The sequence below is a fragment of the Myotis nattereri genome, assembly GCF_964212035.1.
Source record: "Myotis nattereri genome assembly, chromosome: 16".
NCBI lineage: Eukaryota > Metazoa > Chordata > Mammalia > Chiroptera > Vespertilionidae > Myotis > Myotis nattereri.
The window spans coordinates 31,333,610-31,352,509 of record NC_138091.1 but is presented as its reverse complement, the minus strand read 5'-3'; the positions used below and the strand labels follow the sequence as shown (position 1 = coordinate 31,352,509).

General features: G+C 46.6%; 1 protein-coding gene and 1 pseudogene across 5 annotated transcripts in view; one reads left to right on the top strand and one right to left on the bottom strand.

Moving 5' to 3' along the window:
- Positions 1 to 572: 572 nt before the first annotated feature.
- On the top strand, positions 573 to 1,098 carry LOC308531842 (myosin regulatory light chain 2, smooth muscle major isoform-like; annotated as a pseudogene). The gene has a single exon. The product of its transcript is annotated as a myosin regulatory light chain 2, smooth muscle major isoform-like (transcript).
- A 1,701-nt stretch (positions 1,099 to 2,799) lies between these two features.
- The window catches only part of SCPEP1 (serine carboxypeptidase 1), a 40,670-nt gene continuing 24,569 nt past the window's right edge, over positions 2,800 to 18,900 (bottom strand). For 2 of the 4 annotated variants that reach the window (XM_081110721.1, XM_081110718.1), the window contains exon 13: positions 14,455 to 15,038. In XM_081110721.1, coding sequence (XP_080966847.1) covers positions 14,976 to 15,038 — 63 coding nt within the window. In that variant the 3' untranslated portion in view covers positions 14,455 to 14,975. Of the gene's footprint in view, positions 3,163 to 10,377; positions 10,643 to 14,454; positions 15,039 to 18,900 lie in introns of those variants that run through there. The other 2 variants (XM_081110720.1, XM_081110719.1) reach the window with 2 other exon arrangements.

Here is an 18,900-nt window from a genome sequence, read left to right as displayed (position 1 = left end):
CATTTGGTTGCCTCCTGAATGCACCCCGACCAGATATGTGCCCTTGACTGGGAATCAAATCCAAAAACCTTTGTTGGTGCATGGGCTGATTCTCTACCACCGAGCCACACCGGCCAGGCGTGATCTGCCTTTTTTCCGACAGTATGTATTCCCTCCTGATACTATGTTGAAGCAAATGTCAGATAGCTTATATTATCTATAAATATTTTAGTATACATCTCTAAGAGATAAAACCCCCTTTTAAAAAGAATGATAATGCTATTATGATACAGTGTAATCAACAGTAATTCCTTAATAGAAATTATCTGGTGCAGAGCAGGTGCACAGCCTGCACACTAGGCAGGCGTCCCCAAAGGCTGTTGAAAGGGAGAGAAGTGGAGACGGTGAGCAGATCAAACAAGCTTATCAGCTGCTAGCTGCTCAGGAGCAGCCTGCCCAACCCCATTGTGTCCTTTGCTACAAGCTGAGTACCCTCGCCAAGGTTGCCAAATTTAGGAAATAAAAATACAGGGCACCAGCACTGAAGGAGTACCTTCTCCACACCAGGGAAGCCTCACCCACCTGAAGCCAAGATGTCCAGTAAGCAAGCCAAGGCCAAGATCACCAAGAAGCAGCTACAGCGGGCCACATCCAGTGTCTCTGCGATGTGGCCCAGTCCCAGGTCCAGGAGTTTAAGGAGGCCTGCAACATGATCGCCCAGAACCAAGATGGCTTCATTGACAAGGAGGACTTGCATGACATGCTGGCCTCCCAGGGAAAGAACCCCACAGATGAGGTAGAACCCCACAGGAGGGCATGATGAGCGAGGTCCCTGGGCCCATCAACTTCACCATGTTCCTGACGGTGTTTGGGGAGAAGCTGAATGGCATGAACCCCAAGGATGTGACCCACAATGCCTTTGCCTGCTTCGACGAAGAGGCCTCAGGTTTTACCCATGAGGACCATCTTCGGGAGCTGCTCACCACCATGGGTGACCGCTTCACAGACGAGGAAGTGGACGAGATGTACCATGAGGCACCCATTGACAAGAAAGGCAACTTCAACTACCTGGAGTTCACCCGCATCCTCAAACACGGTGCCAAGGACAAAGACCACTAGGCCTCCCAAGGCCCCCATGTCCAGCCCCTGTCCCAGTCACCTGCTCCACACACATACACAGTCTGCACCTGCTCATGCCCATGGGTCCCAATCAGGGGAGCCTCCCTCTGAGGGGTTAGGGCCCAGCTCCCAGTGGAGGAAACAGGCCCAGAGAGAGCAGTGCCAGGCAAGAATCACACAGCCACTGTGAGGCAGGTGTGCCCACTGTGACCCTCCAAGAAAGGATCATCTAGGGAGCTGGGCATTTCCAGCTGGTCTGGCTTTGCAGAACCCAAGCTACAAGTCTAAGTCCCCTCTGCCTTTTTTTTTTTTTTTTTTTTTATTGCTTAAAGTATTACAAAGAGTATTACATATGTCTCCTTTTTTCCCCCCCCGCCCTTGACAATCCCCTGGCCTCCCCTACCTCCCCTTTGCTTTTTTGATAGGTTCTGAAAGGAAGTAGGAGGAAGCCTAATTAATCCAAGGAACCCAGGAGTGAGCTTTTCCTGGCACTTTGATACGAAGTTGTTCTTTAGGTTAAAAGATCTCAGTGACTGTTGTGACAGTGTGAATCAGGTTTCATTCTTCAGCCACCCTTTCGGGAATAGGAAAAACAAAAGCCAACTTGCTCAGACACGTTGTATCAAATTTCAACACGATCTCACCAAGCACTGTCCTCCTCAGAGTTTATTTTGGGTGTAACACACCTTAAGAATATGGTGATGAGCCAGGATGCAAACCCAACTGTTTGGGGGATTTGCGGGAGGCAAAAAGACCTCATGCTCCTTGTGTCTCTGAGAAAAAGGATCTCTTTAGCCTGCTGTCCCAGGTGCCTGCACCTGGCAAATAGCATCCCATTGGATACAGTTGTTTTCATTGAAATTGTATTTATTGTGAGATATGTCATACATACAGAGGAGTAAAAGACACCCCACAATTTTTAAAATTTTTTTTAATACATTTGTGGTTTTTAAATATATATATATATATATATATATATATATATATATATATCCTATCTAATAATAGACAAACATGGTAATTGACCATACCTTCGCTATGCCTCCCATTGGCTAATCAGCACAATATGCAAATTAACCACCAACAAAGATGGCGGTTAATTTGCATATGTAGGCTTCAAGCGGCAGAGGGAAGACTGAAGGTGAGCCAGAGCAGCGAAGACGGAAGACTGAAGGCAGCTCCGGCCGGAGCGAAGGCCTGGGTCCCAGGTGCTGGAGGAAAACCTGTGCTGGCAGCCAGGAGAAGGGAAGGCCTATTGCATGAATCTCTTCATGCAACAGGCCTCTAAGATATATATATATGTATATATAATTATTATTATTGATTTCAGAGAGGAAGGAAGAGGGAGAGATAGAAACATCCATGATGAGAGAAAATCATGGATTGGCTGCCTCCTGCACGCCCCCCATTGGAGACCCAGCCCACAACCCAGGCATCTGCCCTTGACTGGAATCGAACCTGGGACCTTTCAGTTCGCAGGCTGATGCTCTATCCACTGAGCCAAACCGGCTAGGGTCCCTGTGTACAGTTTAATGCATCATTATAAATTGGATACCCCATAACCAGCAACCACGTCTAGACCACTCAGTCACGCATAAGCCTCTGTGGACCCCCCCACCTCCATCACATCTCCCTCCTCCTCCAGATATGGTCACTATCCTGACTTGTAGAAATCATTTCCTTGCCTTTCTCTTTATTGTTACTGCTACCTGGGCACCGCCAAGCAAGCCTCTGTTTTTAAACTTCATATACATGAAATTATATTGTGTGTGTTCTTTGCGACTTGCTCCTTCCTCACAGTGGTTCTCAGACTAGCAATGTGTCCAGGCTTGTGGATTCAGGAGTATGCTGTCTTCACGAAAATGACTGGCCTTGAAGCCACACGGACCTGCTTTGGCCTCCTAGCTCAACCCCAAAGGCTGTCAGCTAACTGTGTCACTTGTCCTTTCCTCCTTTGCAGAATTGAAACAAATGGTACTTCTGGACATGAGCACTTCAAGAGCAGGAGAGTACTTCATTTGTCATTCTGTTCTCTGCAGCTCGGAGGGCTGGTCCCCGATGAACCTTGGGTGAATAAAGGAGTTGTGGTGAGATGATGCGTGTAAGGACCTGCTAGTACAATACCTGATTCAGAGCGAGTGAAGCTAAAATCTTTATTGTTATCAGTGATGTTTGTTTGAATAGGCACCCACAGAAACTGTGAGATAACAAATGTTCGTTGTTTTAAGCTGGTGCATTTGGGGACAATTTGTTACACAGCAGTGGATAAGTAACACACTGTCTCTTCTGGGATGAAAAGCATGCTGGCAGTTTTCAGAGCGTGTGGCAGGTGAGAAGATGCACTGTTCAGATCCCCTTTAAGAATGGGCTCCTGCCCTAACCGGTTTGGCTCAGTGGATAGAGCCTCGGCTTGCTGACTGAAGGGTCGCAGGTTCGATTCCCGTCAAGGGCATGTACCTTGGTTGTGGACACATCCCCAGTAGGGGGTGTGCAGGAGGCAGCTGATCGATGTTTCTCTCTCATGGATGTTTCTAACTCTCTATCCCTTTCCCTTCCTCTCTGTAAAAAATCAATACAAATATATTTTTTAAAAAAAGAAAAAAAAAAGAATGGGCTTCTGCCCAAATACAAGGAACACAATTAACTGACAGCCTTTCAAGCCCAGCTTTCAAGATGCAATCATGCTCTTCCCGGAGTGCTCTCCCCAGCCAATGGGTGAGCTGAGGTAGTGCGGCAAGGATCTACCCATTTCTGCCCAACACATGTCCCCTCTCATGGGTGGTCTTTGCTTCACGGCTCCATGTTGGGCTGGCAGAGACTTGGACAGGTCTGCATTGGAGGCTTATGTGTCCATGAGTATCACTCCCCAATAAACCTTTCCATTCTCAACCCCATCTTAACCTGTGCTTCCCAGATAACCCCTGCTGTAACCAAGGACCACACCTGCTTCATAGAAACCCAAGCTTCCTCATCGGCCCAGACATATACAGACTCTGCCCTTTGCTAGCTCTGTGACCCTGGGCAAGGTACTCAACCCCTCTGAGCCTTTTTCTCTCACATGTAAGATGGGTGATAAAAAATGTGGGGCTCAAATGGGATATTTATAGAGTGTGTAACAGAATGCACAGTATATAGTAAGTGCTAGAAAAAAAGGTAACTATTGTCTAGCCACAGATTACATACCAACTAGTGGCTTTACATTGTCCATAAAGTTTTATTGGAAATTAGTTCAATATATTGTCTGTTGTATCTATAGTAGACCTTTGACATTCATGAGGATTATATCCTGTTATCTTTATAAAACCCCAAACTACCAAGTGCCACCATAGCACATACTGTCACCCATAAAAAAAAAAATACAACTCGAAATTCTACATGACTCTTTTAGACCCTTAACAGTTCTATAAATAAGGAGTTAACAAAAAGAAAAAGGAGTTAAAACTTTATAAAGCTGTCAAGTTATGCCAAAGCAACTTGGTGAACTGTTCCTCTTGTTTGCATTATACTTTATCACATCAGAGGGCCGAGCCGCCTCTGAGTGCCACCCTTTTAATAAACCCAGACATCTGAAATGTAACCTGTCAAAACCTGTTCCTCGCACAGTCTGCCTCACTTTGGGAAGTAATTCCAAGCCAGAAAACGGGAAGCCATCCATGACACCTCCCTCTGTCTTAGTCCCCACTGCCAATCCAATGTCATGTTTTATCTATTTGTTCTCCCTTCAAAAAAATACCCTAAATCCACCCACTTTCCATCTCCACCAGCACCACCCAGTCTTTTCTCTTCCAAAAGCCTCCTAATTGGCTTCCTTTTCTTTTTTAGTGATTGATTGGTGAAAGAGAGAGAGAGAGAGAGAGAGAGAGAGAGAGAGAGAGACATCAATTTGTTGTTCCACTTATTTATGCATTCATTGATTGATTCTTGTATGTGCCCTGATACCCTGACCGAAAATCAAACCTGCAACCTTGGTGTATTGGGATGACACTCTAACCAACTGAGCTACCCGGCCAGGGCTGGCTTCCTCTTGCAGTGAGAATAAAGACCAAACTTCTTGTCAAGGCTCTGCATGAGCTAGCCCTGCCCACTGTACAATCTCACCTCCACTTCCCAAACACTCCCTCCCATTTCAAGCTCTCTCTTGTCTTAGAACCCTCCCCGGGGCCCTTTCTGTGTTTAGAACTCTCGTCGCCAACTCTTTGCGTTGCAGGCTTCTTTGCCTCCTTAAGGTCTGAGCCTGAACGTCACCTGCTAACTGCTGTCTAAATTAGGTTCGATCCCTCACAGCCTCCTCCAGTCCCTCTCAGCCACAGCACCCAGTCATTTCCTTTGTTGCATGCATCTCTGTTTGTCAGGACATATTTATTTGTCTTGTAAAGGTTTCCCTCAGTTTCTCTGAATGCAGGGATCTTGTCTCTTTTGTGCATTTAGTGCCAAGCCCTGTGCTGGCCACAGTACAGGCTTGGTGAGTATCTGGTGGATGAATTTTCTAGCTATCACTTTTATTTTTAACAATTATTTTCCCCCTATTTCTACCTTGTCATTGTAGAAACGATTAGAAAGTACAGATTAAAAAAATAAAACATGCCCAGCCAATGTAGCTCAGTTGGTTAGGCATCGTCTGGTGCACAAAAGGTTGCAGGTTTGAGTCCCAGTTAGGGCACATGCCTGGGTTGTGGGCTCCATCCCTGGTGGGGAATGTACAGGACACAGCTCAGTATTCTGTTCTCACATTAACGTTTTTCTCTTTTTCTCTCTCTCCCTTCATCTCTCTCTTTTAAAAAATAAATTTAAAAAAATCTTAAAAAAAATAAAGTGCCACCCCAGCCGGGCTGTACTATCTCCTGTGTCCAACAGTAGTGAAGATTTCAAAGCAGAGCTGAGTGAGGAAATCACAATCCATAACCCCCAGAAAACGACAATTCCATTTTAGTCTTCATTGCTTCTTTCCAGCCAGCCCCCCCATTTGTTAGTCACCCCCCCCTTTGGCCTTTCCCCCGCATTCCTCACCTGGAGTGGCAGGTGGTGGCCCAAAGAGGACTTCCCTCTTCTCTGGGTCTTTTCCTCTCACTCCCCACTCACCCCTGGGCACACACCAATTGCTCTTGGAGTCTTGCCCAGGTTAGCCACCCTCTTTTCTTATCCAGCTCTATCTTTGCTGCCTCCCTTCAGCCCAGGTGTCTTGTTAAAGATTTTTTTTTCCAAATCAGTGCCACCCTCCCCTTGCTTGGAATCCTGGTTGATATATGAGCTCCCTCTACCAACGCACCCCATCCTGGAAACTCCTTAGAAAAAGGACAATGGAAAAGTCTAGCTAGAGCTGTGGTGCCCATGGGGGTGAGGGGGTGGGGAGGGTTCGGCGGCCTTTGCCTGCACTGGCCTTTCCCCCACTTCCTCCCCTTCTCAAGGTCACTGGTTTCAAAGGTCTCCGCAAGTCTGTCCCGAGTTCCTATTTTTCCTTCTGTGGGTTTCTAGCTCCTGAACAGCAAAAGGGATTTGTCTCTGGCGAAGGTTGCCAAAGGTGGGGGCTGGAATCTCTGAGAAAGCAATTACCTTGAAGAGCCTTCCCTGGAGAACAGGCTCTTTCTCTTCCAAATGAGAAAATTCTCACTTCGTGCCAATTAGTCCAGAGGGCACTTGGAACTTTACCAGCTGAAATGCTAAAGACTCTTAAAGGGAAAGTGAGCAAGGAACAAGGGCAGACTTCTGGGGGCTGTGGCAGCAGATAGGTGGCTTTTAAAGGAAAAAGCACAAGGCAGTAATGAGCTGGTGCCCTGGTGGAACACACTGGGACACACTGTCAAAACCCACCACCAATGAGAGTTAAATATACAGCATATAAGCATAACCAATGGACGCAAGATACTGGGGGTCGGGGAGGCCGGGGGAAGGTCAATGGGGATAAAAAGGAGACATATGTACTACCCTCTGTAATACTTTAAGCCAGGGGTCCTCAAACTACGGCCCGCGGGCCACATGCAAATACAAATATTGTATTTGTTCCCGTTTTGTTTTTTTACTTCAAAATAAGATATGTGCAGCGTGCATAGGAATTTGTTCATAGTTTTTTTTTAAAACTATAGTCCGGCCCTCCAACGGTCTGAGGGACAATGAACTGGCCCCCTGTTTAAAAAGTTTGAGGACTCCTGCTTTAAGCAATAAAATAAAATGTTAAAAAAGAAAAGAAAAGAAAGTTAAATATACAGAACTCCCCCCCCCCCCCCGCCCCCTGCCCCAAGGAGTGTAGATTTCATTGTCAAGTTCTACTACAACCATCTCATTTACCCTGGAGATGAAATAACTATTCTGAAACGCACTTGTAACTGTTCTAAAAAAGACTTACCTCAGAAACCTACTAACATCCATATGTAAATGGCTAATTTATAAGATTAGTTATGTATCGTACTGATAGAACGGCTGAGGATGGTTGGGTGTTTCTTTGTAATCCCATTGGCTTTGGACTGCACTACAGGATTTCTTTTGAGACAGGTCTGCTGCCTCTGTTTGGCTTTGCCTAAAACAACACTCCCCTTTGCTTTGCCCAGGTGAACAACTGGAGAAGACCAGAGGTGTGCAGACTGGAAGGAGGAAGCTTGCTCAGGTTAACATCTTGCCATGTGTAAGCACAAATTGTGGGTGGCCCTCTCCAGCTTCCTTGAGGATGGCTGTGCACGCTCCTGAAGCTTCAGTCCCCAGTGAGTTAGGGGGATGGTGGGGGCGGGGGGGCGGGGGGAGACTTGCAGAAACTGGCCAGGCCCATGGTTTGGCAGAGAAGACAGTGAGAAGGCAAATCTGGTCCCGGGAGAGTTCGATACACCAAAGGACATCAAACTAAACTATGTCATTGATGATGATATTTACTTCTGGAGAAAGTCACCTGGAATTAGCTGTTTGCTTTTGAGTCTGGCCCTGATTTTGACTGCTGACAAATTCTAATGCCAGGATCGCAGGCAAACATCACAGCAACATATCGCACTCCCTTTGCTGCCCTCCGAAATAGCCACTGTTTGAGGAACAACATAAAACCTGATTTTCCAGCCCTAACATATTCTAGATCTGAGCCCCAAAGTGCCCGTGTTTTTACCAGACTTGATTTACTGTAACCAAAGTCTATTCTAACAGTACTTTCTTTTGACTGGGCACTTTGTTTTTCCTTTTTAGATTGGCATTTTTATTTTATTTTTTAAAATATATTTTTATTGATTTCAGAGAGTACGGGAAAGGGAAAGAGAAACATCAATGATGAGAATCATTGATTGCCTGCCTCCTACATGCCTCCTACTGGGGATCGAGCCTGCAACCCAGGCTTGTGCCCTTGACCAGAATCGAACCCAGGACCCTTCAGTCCGCAGGCTGATGCTCTATCCACTGAGCCAAACCAGCTAGGACAGCATTTTTATTTTAAAATATTTTCTCAGTGGTTTCTTACTCAGGGCTTGACTTGAGCTTTAGCAAATTAAAAAAATCTGGTTATTCTTCTAGGAGCACAGTTAAGTGTTTTCCCAGAGAGATGCCAAATGCCACTTTATTTTTGGTTGCACGTTTCTCAAGAGGGTCTTTTCATCGTTCTTGGAGTAGGGCTGGTAATCTCGGGAAACAAGGTAAGCTGGGAGACCTTTACCCGCCCCAGCTCCTCCTTTTCCTTTCCGCCCGAGGCAACTAAACTGGACGCTGGTGTCATGAATCCTGGAGTTTTACTTGGAGTCTCTTGCTGCTGACACTGAAGTTTTCTTTGGTGTTAGGATCAGGAATACTCAGGAAGCCAAGCCTAAGGATATGGTCTCAGGGTACGTTTGAAATGCTTTCTCCAACGGCAGTAATTCTCCTGGGTTTATGAAAAGGAGCGAAACAATGCCATTCCTAGTTTCTAAAAACCACGTTGTATTTAGTTAGAATTCGGTTTGTCTGTACGTGGTCGAAACCCAAACCACCAGTGGCTTAAGACAGAAGTTGGTCTTGAGATGGTGGAAAACTGGTGGCTCCACTCTTAATGTTCTCAGGGACCATGGCTTCTTCTAGCTTCTCTCCTCAACACTTCTATACTTAGATCCTTATGGTCTTTACCCTTAACAGTGGCATTACATTCTAGCCAGTAAAACGGAATAAAATAGGGGAAGGGGGGAATGAGGGGAAAGGTATCCATTGGAGGTGTCTAGTTGCTGCCAGGGGAAGACATCTGCTTGTATCCCATTGTTTAGAACTTAATCACATGCTCATACTTAGCTACAAGGGAGGCTGGGAAATGTAGTTCTTTTCCCCTAGATGGCTATGTGCCCAGTTAAAAACTTTATTTCTAGCCCTGGCTCGGTAGCTCAGCTGGTTAGAGCATTGTCACAATACCCCAGTCTTGTGGGTTCAATCCCCGGTCAGGGCACATGCAAGAATCTACCAATGAATGCATAAATAAGTGTAACAACAAATATGTTTCTCTCTCTAAAAATCAATAAATAAAAATTTCTCCAGACCTAGCTGGTTTGGCTCAGTGGATAGAGCATTGGCCTGCGGACTAAAGGGTCAGGGGTTCAATTTCGGTCAAGGGCATATGCCCGGGTTGCAGGCTCCATCTCCAGTGGGAGGAAACAGCCAATCAGTGATTCTCTTCGTATCATTGATGTGTGTGTGTTTTTTCTCTCTCCCTCTACCTTCCTCTCTGAAATCAATAAAAATATTTTTTTAAAAATTTTTCTCTAAAAAGAATTAGAGAGCAACCTTGTTTGGGGCCCAGCAGGGGGGTCCCTTTGCTCCACCAACCTTCAGTAGTGCTGTATTAAAACCTCCCTTTCAATCCTGTCGAAGTCCAGTCTTATTGATCCTCTTTTCTAAAGATTTCCACCCTGCTGGGATCAGTTCCTTGGCCCTCCCGCTTCCCTCTTCTCATTCTCTTGTTAATTAATCTCATGTTTTATTAGAATCTGTAAAACCCATGAGGGGAAGCTGAGACAGCAACTTCAGTATGCTTCTGGGATTATTGCTGATTTTGCAGCATTAAGATTACATTGGGTACCCATGAAAAAGGGGTCACCCAAGTAACAGGCATATTCAGCAGGTGAATATCCCGGTCATCATAAAGCCAGTCCCACACAGCTTATGTACAGAGCATATCAGCTGCTTCGTGTGAGGTGTTTACCCGGCACTTACAGGGCGAGTCAGACAGTCCCCTTTGCAGAGTAAACAGACCTTACAGTGGCTTTCATCCAGTCCACCAGGCTGGCTGTTTCCTCGGGAATAACATGCATTGTGTCTGGGTCTTATACAGCTATTAAAGAAATAATTCAACTGAATACATTTAAAGATCTGATTGGCTTTATTGAATGATCCATGAATCTCAAGTAGCATCCATCTAGCAAGTAGAGAGAGACGCACTCTAGAGCAGCGGTTCTCAACCTGTGGGTCGCGACCCTCCTCCTCTCCCTCCTCCTCCCCCTCCTCTCTCCTTTCTTCTCTCTTCTCTCTCTCTCTCTCTCTCTCTCTGACCCTTCAGTCCACAGGCCAACACTCTATCCACTGAGCCAAACCAATCTGCGCTCTTCTCCTCTCCTCTTTTTCCCTAGAAGGAAAGGAGAAAGGCAAAGGGTTTGGAATCTGTACCAAAAGGAGGTATAAAGAACTCTACTTGGACACAGAGCAGTTCAAGTAAGACCCCAGAGGCTTGAAATAGTGTACAACTTGGGGAATTATGATGTCTTCCAACCATAAAGTGAAAGAAAGTCTGAAAGGAGATGAGGTTGGAGAAAAGGGTCCCAAGCTGTCCTCACATGGAAGTCATTACAAGGCCTCTCTTTCCCACACTCCCTCTTCACTCCCTTTCTCCCTTTCACCAGGTTCACCTATTTGCTTTAAAATAACCCCTCAATTGAAAATTGAAAACAATTCAGGCCTTAGTCAGGATTTTCACCTTTATCCTGAGAACAATAGGAAACCATTTGGCAGACTTAATTAAATGAGTGGTCAGAGCAGGTTTTCTTTTTAAGTTTATTCTCGTTGCTGCATTGAGAATGGTCTGAGAAGAAATGGACAAGAAAGGTTTGGACAGAGCAGTCAGGTGGTGATAGGTAAGAGAGATCATGGTGAACTGAAGTGGTGGGAGCAATAAGATAGAAGGAGTATTGGGCAGGTGTGGACAGTATTTCTAAGGTAGAATTGATAGGTCTTGCTGATGGGTTGAAAGATCTTTTACCCGCTCTGCATCCACCCGCTTGGTCATTTAATTTTGAAGTGTCCTCTGCCTCTGTCTCTGGACTTGACCATGTGCCTGGCTTTGGGTAATAGAATGAAGCAGAAGTGCAAGTATGGTGCTTCTAAGTCTACAACTCAAGAGGCCTTGCTTTTTCTTGTGTTTCTGTCATCTCCATGAGGACATTCCTGAGGTAGCCTACTGGCATGGAACAGATACGTGGCAGAGACTTGAAGTGCCCAGTCAGCCCAGTTGAGACTCGATAGGGGAATGCAGGGATCTTATCAGGCAGATTACCTCAGCTTCCTTTAGGGAAAGTTACAGGCTGACCACTAAGATTACTATCCTGAAGAAGGTGGAATCTGCAATTAGGTAACCATTGAGTTTAGGGTCAGTGTCATGGGCTTCAGCACAAGTGACTCCATTTGGGGCCTGTGGTTTTCTCTTTAACAGCCATCTGTGATTGTCCAATAGTGAGTTGTGGGTCCTACATCAACCCAACTATGCCCTTCCACTCTGTAGCACCCAAAACCAAAGACACTGCCCCTAGGTTAGTCACTTTCACAATCCATTTTAGTAAAGGGCTCATCCCTTTACTAAATTAGATGATAAAAGGATGAGGTTAAATTTTTGGTTAATATTTATTAAAATGCATTCATATCAAAGTAAGAAAGAAATGCTCGTAATTATTGCAGTCTCCTTTCTACAACTGGTCTCAAGGTCACACCTAGCATGTATAACTACCATCATCCACTACTTTTTCCGTATTTCTTTTGCCCTCAGCAAGCACCGCAGTGGGTTATAGTTCCTTGCGACGTAGAATGACCCAAACCTTTTGTGAAGTGTCTGGGAAATTAGCAGTTTAAGTTGGGGTGTCATTTTCTATTGACCTTAATCAGCGGATATGGGAGTACTAAAGTGGTGCCCCAAAGGATCTCTTGCATTTGCCCTCCTTACTCCAATTGAGTAGTAGCAACCCAATTTTTCCTTGATAGTCAGGCTCAATCACCCAGCCAGTGCTTTGTTGATTCAATGCCCAGAGGCCAGATGGCAGCTTCAAGTTCCAATTCAAGGCAATCTTTGTTGTCTCCCCTGGTGAAAGCATTTCTCCCTTTGTAACTAAGACCTCTAGACCAGCAGAGGCTGAAGCTGCAGGGATGGGAAGCAAACATTTGACTACTGGATCCCTAGGGTTAATAGGGAGAGAAATTACTTTGTTATCCCTTGATTCCTGGACTCCCAAATCCAGGCTTTAGGAGAAACATGATGCTGACTTAGAGCGTGTACCCACGCCCTGGAGGACACTGCCCAGCCCTGCAAGGTGTCACTGCCTAGCTGGCACTGCGACTGAATCTTCAGAAAATCATTCCATCATCTGTCAAAGCAGTTACTTCATGATGATGGGGAACGTGGTAAGACCAGGGAGCTCCAAGAGCATGAGCCCATGGCTGTATCTCATTGGCTATGCATACCATGATGGTGGATGAGCCATTCTGTAAGGCCACAGATGGTCGTTTTAGCAGAAGCGTTGAGGTCAGGGAAGACAAATCCCTGTCCAGAGCAAGTGCCAATTCCAGTAAGAACTTGCTGCCCCTCCCATAATGAAAGTGGTCCAATGTAATCAACCTAACGCCAGGTAGCTGGCGGAGCCCTTCGGGCAATGGTGCCATATTAGGGGCTCAGTGTTGTCTCTCCCGTTGGCAGATGGGGCACTTGACAGTAGTTTCAGCCAGGTCAGTCTTGGTGAGCACGAGTCCATGTTGCTGAGCCCATGCATAACCCCCATCACTGTCACCCTGGCCACTTTGTACATGAGTCCAGAGGAGCTGCGGGGAAGGAGACTGCCTGATGGCTACAGAGGGGGTCATCTTCCTCTGCCCTTTGGTGAGCGTTCAAATAGAACACAAGTATCTTCAGACTCTGCCATTCAGAATGGTGTTTTCTTATACCTCTTCCTTATACCTTTTGACTTTCCAGTCGTGTTCTTTCCCAGTCCAGCTACCGAGCTGAACCATGATTTGGTGCAGACTCTTTCTTCTGGCCATCTCTCCTCTCAGGCAAATGAACAAACAGGTGCATTGCTCCAAGTTCTGTCCACTGGGAGGATTTCCCCTCACCGCCAGCATTCAGGGCTGTCCCAGAGAGCGGCTTTAGTGCTACAGCTGTCCACTTGCAGATGCTGCATGCTGCTCATGCGGAACTCTCTGTAAACCAAGCCCAAGGCTCTTCTTCCTCAGTCAGCTGATCATAGGGAATTCCTATGAAGCCACGGGTGTGAGTTGAGAGGATGCAATGTAGCAGGAAGAGGGGCCTTGGGCAAGTCTGGGAATTGGTTACAGGATCTTAGGGCAAGAGATTAACCTTCTCAGGAAGGGATGGAAGGGCTGCCTCTTGGGGAAAGGAAGTTTGAGGTCCCTCGCTCCATTGGGATGTGCCCCTAAGACCCATCCTAATCTTCAAATTTGCATTCCTTCCCAACCAATACCCTACCTATTAACAAAAGAGCCCCTTTGAGGTTGGGAACTCCATTTGTGTCGCAAATCAATACCAGAAGGACTCACAAGACTCAGTAACTAGTTATACTCATAGCCAACGTGGTTTCCGGCAAAAGATACCCAGCAGCAGCAGCATGGGTGAGTCCGCGGGATCCAACCCAAGCCTCTCATGCTCTTCTTGTCCAAGGGCACACAGGATGCTCTTTCCCACAGTGAACCATAGGGCAAGTGTCCTGCGCCTCTGCCTCAGGGAGCTTGTTTTAGTCTCAGATCTGAAGGGGCGGCTCAAGGAGGTATAAGTTGCTTCCCCCACGTTCTATAGGAACAACGTGGTTTGGTTTTCAAAATCTCAGCCCCACAACTATAGGAGGCAGTGTTCCTTCCAGGGCATCATAGAAATTATTAGATTCCTTATGCAGACCTCAAGCCACAAATGAAAACTTCAAAGTCCCAAAGGCATTGCCTTAACTTTAAAGAAATGCTGGGATCCTTTGACCAAACAATTATGCTTTTAGGGATTTACCGTAAGAACATAGTAAGGATGTGCATAAAAATGTAACTGTCAGGGTGAATCACCAGAAGCACTCTTTATAATAGCAACAACCTAAAAACTGCTTATAAGAAACAACTGGGCATTTGGTACAGAAATTACGGTACATCCGTAGAATGGAATTCTCAGCAGCCATTAAAAATGTTAGAGAATAACATTTATTGACATGAAAAGACATTTATGACATTCTGATTTGTGAACCAAGTAGACAGTAAACTAATGATTCAATTTTTGCGAAAAAATATATGTATATATAGCAAAAAAAATACTGTCAAGGATATACACTAGAGTGTGTATCCCAAGGAAGAGAGTATATGGGTGTTCATTTTGTTCTTTGTTTGCCTGAATTCCCCACTCTACTTTTTAAAAATATAAATTGCACAGCTTGCTTTTATAAGAAGCAAAAGTTAACGTAGTTTAACACCTTCATTTTGATTAAAACAAATCCATTTAAAAAATCTTAAGGTTTTTTCCAGAAGCAGAAATGACTTCCAAGCTGCCACAGAGGCAGTGAGTTTGTTCTCTGCAGAAGTTGGCAGGAACCTTCACAATCACAGCCCAAGTCAGAGTCGAGGGAACAATGGTGCTCCCACACCTTTGGGGTGCTTGCTTCAGCTCCTGTGCCCCAAGGCCAAGCAGCTCACCTGCAGCCCAGTCCATCCTACTCTTGCCCAGTCACCAGCTTCATCATCTTCAGAGCTGTGTCCCCTTGGTCAGAAGGCACCTAGAACCAAGCAGTATCAGAGTTAGCGCACCGGTTCTATTTTTGGGGCCGGGTTTTGGGGTGACATCCTGAGACCCAGCTCCTGGGAAAGCGCCTGCTCTGTGACAGCAACCTGGGAGGATAGCTGCACCTGGGTGCACCCCTTAACAAGAGAGTCGTTTCTGTGAAAGGACCACTGTGCCTGATGAAAGCTCTTCTGGGCCGCAGTCTGTTAGGTGGCAGGTGCCCGAAGTCTGTGCGCTTAGGAAAGAACTTTCTCCATGTGAGACTGAGCTGTTGACTGGGAATAGAGTAGAAACATGGCCCCAGAGGGAAGCGAAAAGCAAAACCGATACAAACAAGCAAACGAGACCCTTTGTGTGCGTGGTATACCCGTTTTTATATGATATTCAACTTTGTTTTGTTTTTCCCTTAGAGTTTTTAATAATTCCTGTAAAAAAAAAAATCTCCTTCCCGTCCTGGCCAGTATGACTCGGTTGGGCATCATCCCGTGCACTGGAAGGTTGCCAGTTTGATTCCTAGTCAGGGCGCATACCCAGGTTTCTGGCATGTAGAAGGCAGGTAGGAGGCAGCTGATAGATGTTTCACTCTCATATTGATGTTTCTCTCTCTCCCAATCTCCCTCTCTAAAAATCAATTTAAAAAAATTTTTTTAAAATCTCCTTCCCACACACTATCAAAAGGGGGAGGGGGAGGGGAGGGGGAGGGGCAGAGGCCTGGGGTAGAGAATAAATGGCTCCACAATTCTCTATGCCACATCACTGTCCCCGACAATCCTGCCAAGCAAGGCCATACTGGCAGAGCGGGGCTTACCAAAATGACATTTAATTCAACTAAAGGGGAAGTGGTTGGGGGACGACTTAATAACAGTCTCCAAGAGCTATTTTAAGGCTGCCCCCAACTGATCTCTCATTCTTTTTGTTCCAAACCAAGAGGAAATGGGTCTGAGCTCCAACTCAGAGCAAGCCTGTGGTTAGCTCCCCACCCCCCCCCCGCCCCCGCACCTGCCTCTGTGGGGACCCCTCTCTTAATAGTGTTGTTCTCTAAGACACAATGTGTGCTCAACACTGAAGGTACGCAGGTCCTCAGGGCCATTAACAAAATACCCTCTTAATCCTGCCCAGCTGCCTAAATTCTCGCTTCAGATGGTTTCTTCCTTCTGGTTTCTTAAGGAAGTTGTTTCTTTCCCTCTCTCCCTGCTGGCTTTAGAGCCTGCCATTCACTACAAAGGATTACACACATCAGTACACCCAAACCGTTCCTTACATGTCAGTCCTTTACCTGAGTTCCCCGCAGCATCGGACATCACTGGCTCCTCTCTGCTTTGAGGATGCCACATGTCCCCGGTCCCCCTCCTACTTTTCTGGCTGCTTCTTTCTCAAGTCTCATTTGTGGCTCCTTCTTTTGCCTCCTATCTCTTTTTCTTTTTAATTTTTTAAAAACTTATTTTTTAATTTGAGAGAGAGAGAGAGACATTGATTTCTTGTCCCACTTATTTATACATTCATTGGTTGATTCTTGCATGTGCCCTGACCGGGGATCGAACCCACAACCTTGATGTATCGGGACAATGCTGTTACCAACTGAGCTGAGCTACCCGGCCAGGGCCTTGCCTCTTATCTCTGAAGTACTGGTGCACCCAGGGCCCTGCCCCTTGCCTTTTCCATATTTGATCCCCAAATCTCTGTCTTCAAGGACCAACATTTGACTCCAGATGCACATGTATATGGTTTATATATTCAGTTGCCCTATGGGCACCCCACCTGGCTGTTCTACAGGCAGTTACCAAGTCCTGTCCATTCCCCCTTAAATTCCTCCATGTCTCCCTTCTGGGTGACCAGAAAAGCCTCCTAGAGTGGTGAGCTTCCTCAGTCTTGTCCCATGCCCTCTGCTGCTGGGATGATATTTTGTAGACAAACCTAGTAATTTCATGCCTTTGCTTAGAACCCCTCAATGGCATCCCATCGCTTTCAGCTAAGGTCTGAGGTCCTTGCCGGAGTGCGTAGTCTCCCTCCCCTGTCTCATCTCTGCCCAGTGTCCCTCCCGAGGCCTCGGCTGTCTGAAGGCTCCTCTGGACACGCTGCTCTCCTTGCTCCCACATTCTCCTTTGCCTCGCTAACTCCTGCCCATTGTTTAGGGACCAGTCTCCCAGGACCCCCAAGCCTGGGCTGGGCCCCCTTCCCTGGGCCAACCCCCGTCTTAGCATTTCACCCCACGTCATGAGGGTCTCTGCCTGCCGGACCCGCATGCCCGTGAGCTCCATGAGCGCGGAGGTGGTGCGCCATCCATGTTCCAGTGCCTGGCACAGTGACACGCCAATGTTTGTTCAGTGAATAAAGGAAACCAAAGAGAAACTTTAGTTTCTCTGAGAACGTTCAGCATTTTCACTTCCAGGAAGTTCTTGAGAGGAAACTAAAGGTCAGAGAGGTTAAGAATACGTTGTCTGTGCAAACACCATATAATTCACTTATGTGTGGAAAATAAAGAACAAAATAAACAAACAAAACGGAAACAGACTCAGAGACAGAGAGCAGATTGGTAGTTGCCAGAGGGGAGGGGGTCAGGAGACAGGGGAAGAGGTGAAGGGACTAAGAAGTAAAAATGGGTAGTTACAGAATAGTCACGGGGATGTGAAGTACAGCACAGGGAATATAGCCAATAATATAGTAATAACTGCATGGAGCCAGGTGAGTAACTGGAAATTTCGGGGGTGGGGAGGGGGGTGGGGGGAGGGGGAATAGTTTATGAAGTCTATGATTGTCTAACCACTATGCTAAACACCTGAAACCAATACAAAATATAATATTGAAAGTAAACTGTAATTGGAAAAAAGAAAAAAGACTACGGCGTCTGTGGTCAATTGTGTAAATAAATACAGTATTGTGAGACCGAGTGTACCAGATACCCCAGCTCCCTTCCTCCATATCAGGCTTTCTCAACCTTGACACCACTGACACTGGGCTGCACAGGGGTGTCCTGTGCATGGTGGGCTGTTGACCAGGGTCCTGACTTCTACCCACCAGGTACCAGCAGCAACCTCCCCCTAACTATGCCAACCAAAAATGTCTCCAGTCACTGCCAAAGTCTCTGGGGACAAAACGGACCCCAGGTGGGGGCCAGTAATGTCCCTAAGGAGTAGCCTGTGGGAAGGGGTCTTTGCCACCCCCCCCACCCCAATCTCTTAATACCTCTTCAGCAATCCAGGTAAACATACTATGTGTTTGCTGTGCCAACACAAGACCAGTCCCCTCAGCCCATTTTCCAGACACTTCTCTATGGAGATTCTGTCCTGAGCACAATGGAGCCAAGAGGGGAGGGCAGGCCAGAGGGCACCTGAATGTCCCTCTCAACCAACACCTGACAGGAAACCACCATCCTGGGAAGAAGAGAGACTCTGTGTTTACGTGGCCAGACCAAAGCACAGCGTGAGGGAAGCCCCTGGCCTTCTGCTTCCTGGGATTCCTCCCTTTGGCTCCTTGGCCGGGGTGTGCATGCCTGTGCACGTGTGCATGTGTGTGTAGTGGATTCGGCCCTCCACCATCTCCTTCAGCGCACAGAAAGCCACTCTACCAACTTACAACCCGAGGGAAGATAGCAGGCTCGGTTTGCAAATGCAGAAGTGTGATAGCCCCCCTGCCCATCTCAGCAGGCAAGGCCTCTTCCAAACTGAGATCCTGGAGCCCCTGGAGCCAAAGCTGCTGGCAGACACTCCCCTACTGTGCACCACGCACTGGCACCCAGCTTTACCGAGCACCACTTCCTGAAAATGTCAAGGAAAGACAATGACTCCCTTCTTCCTCTAGGACAAGTTGTTCCTTCAGGACAAACTGTTAAGAGGAAAGTAGCATAGATTCATTTAAAC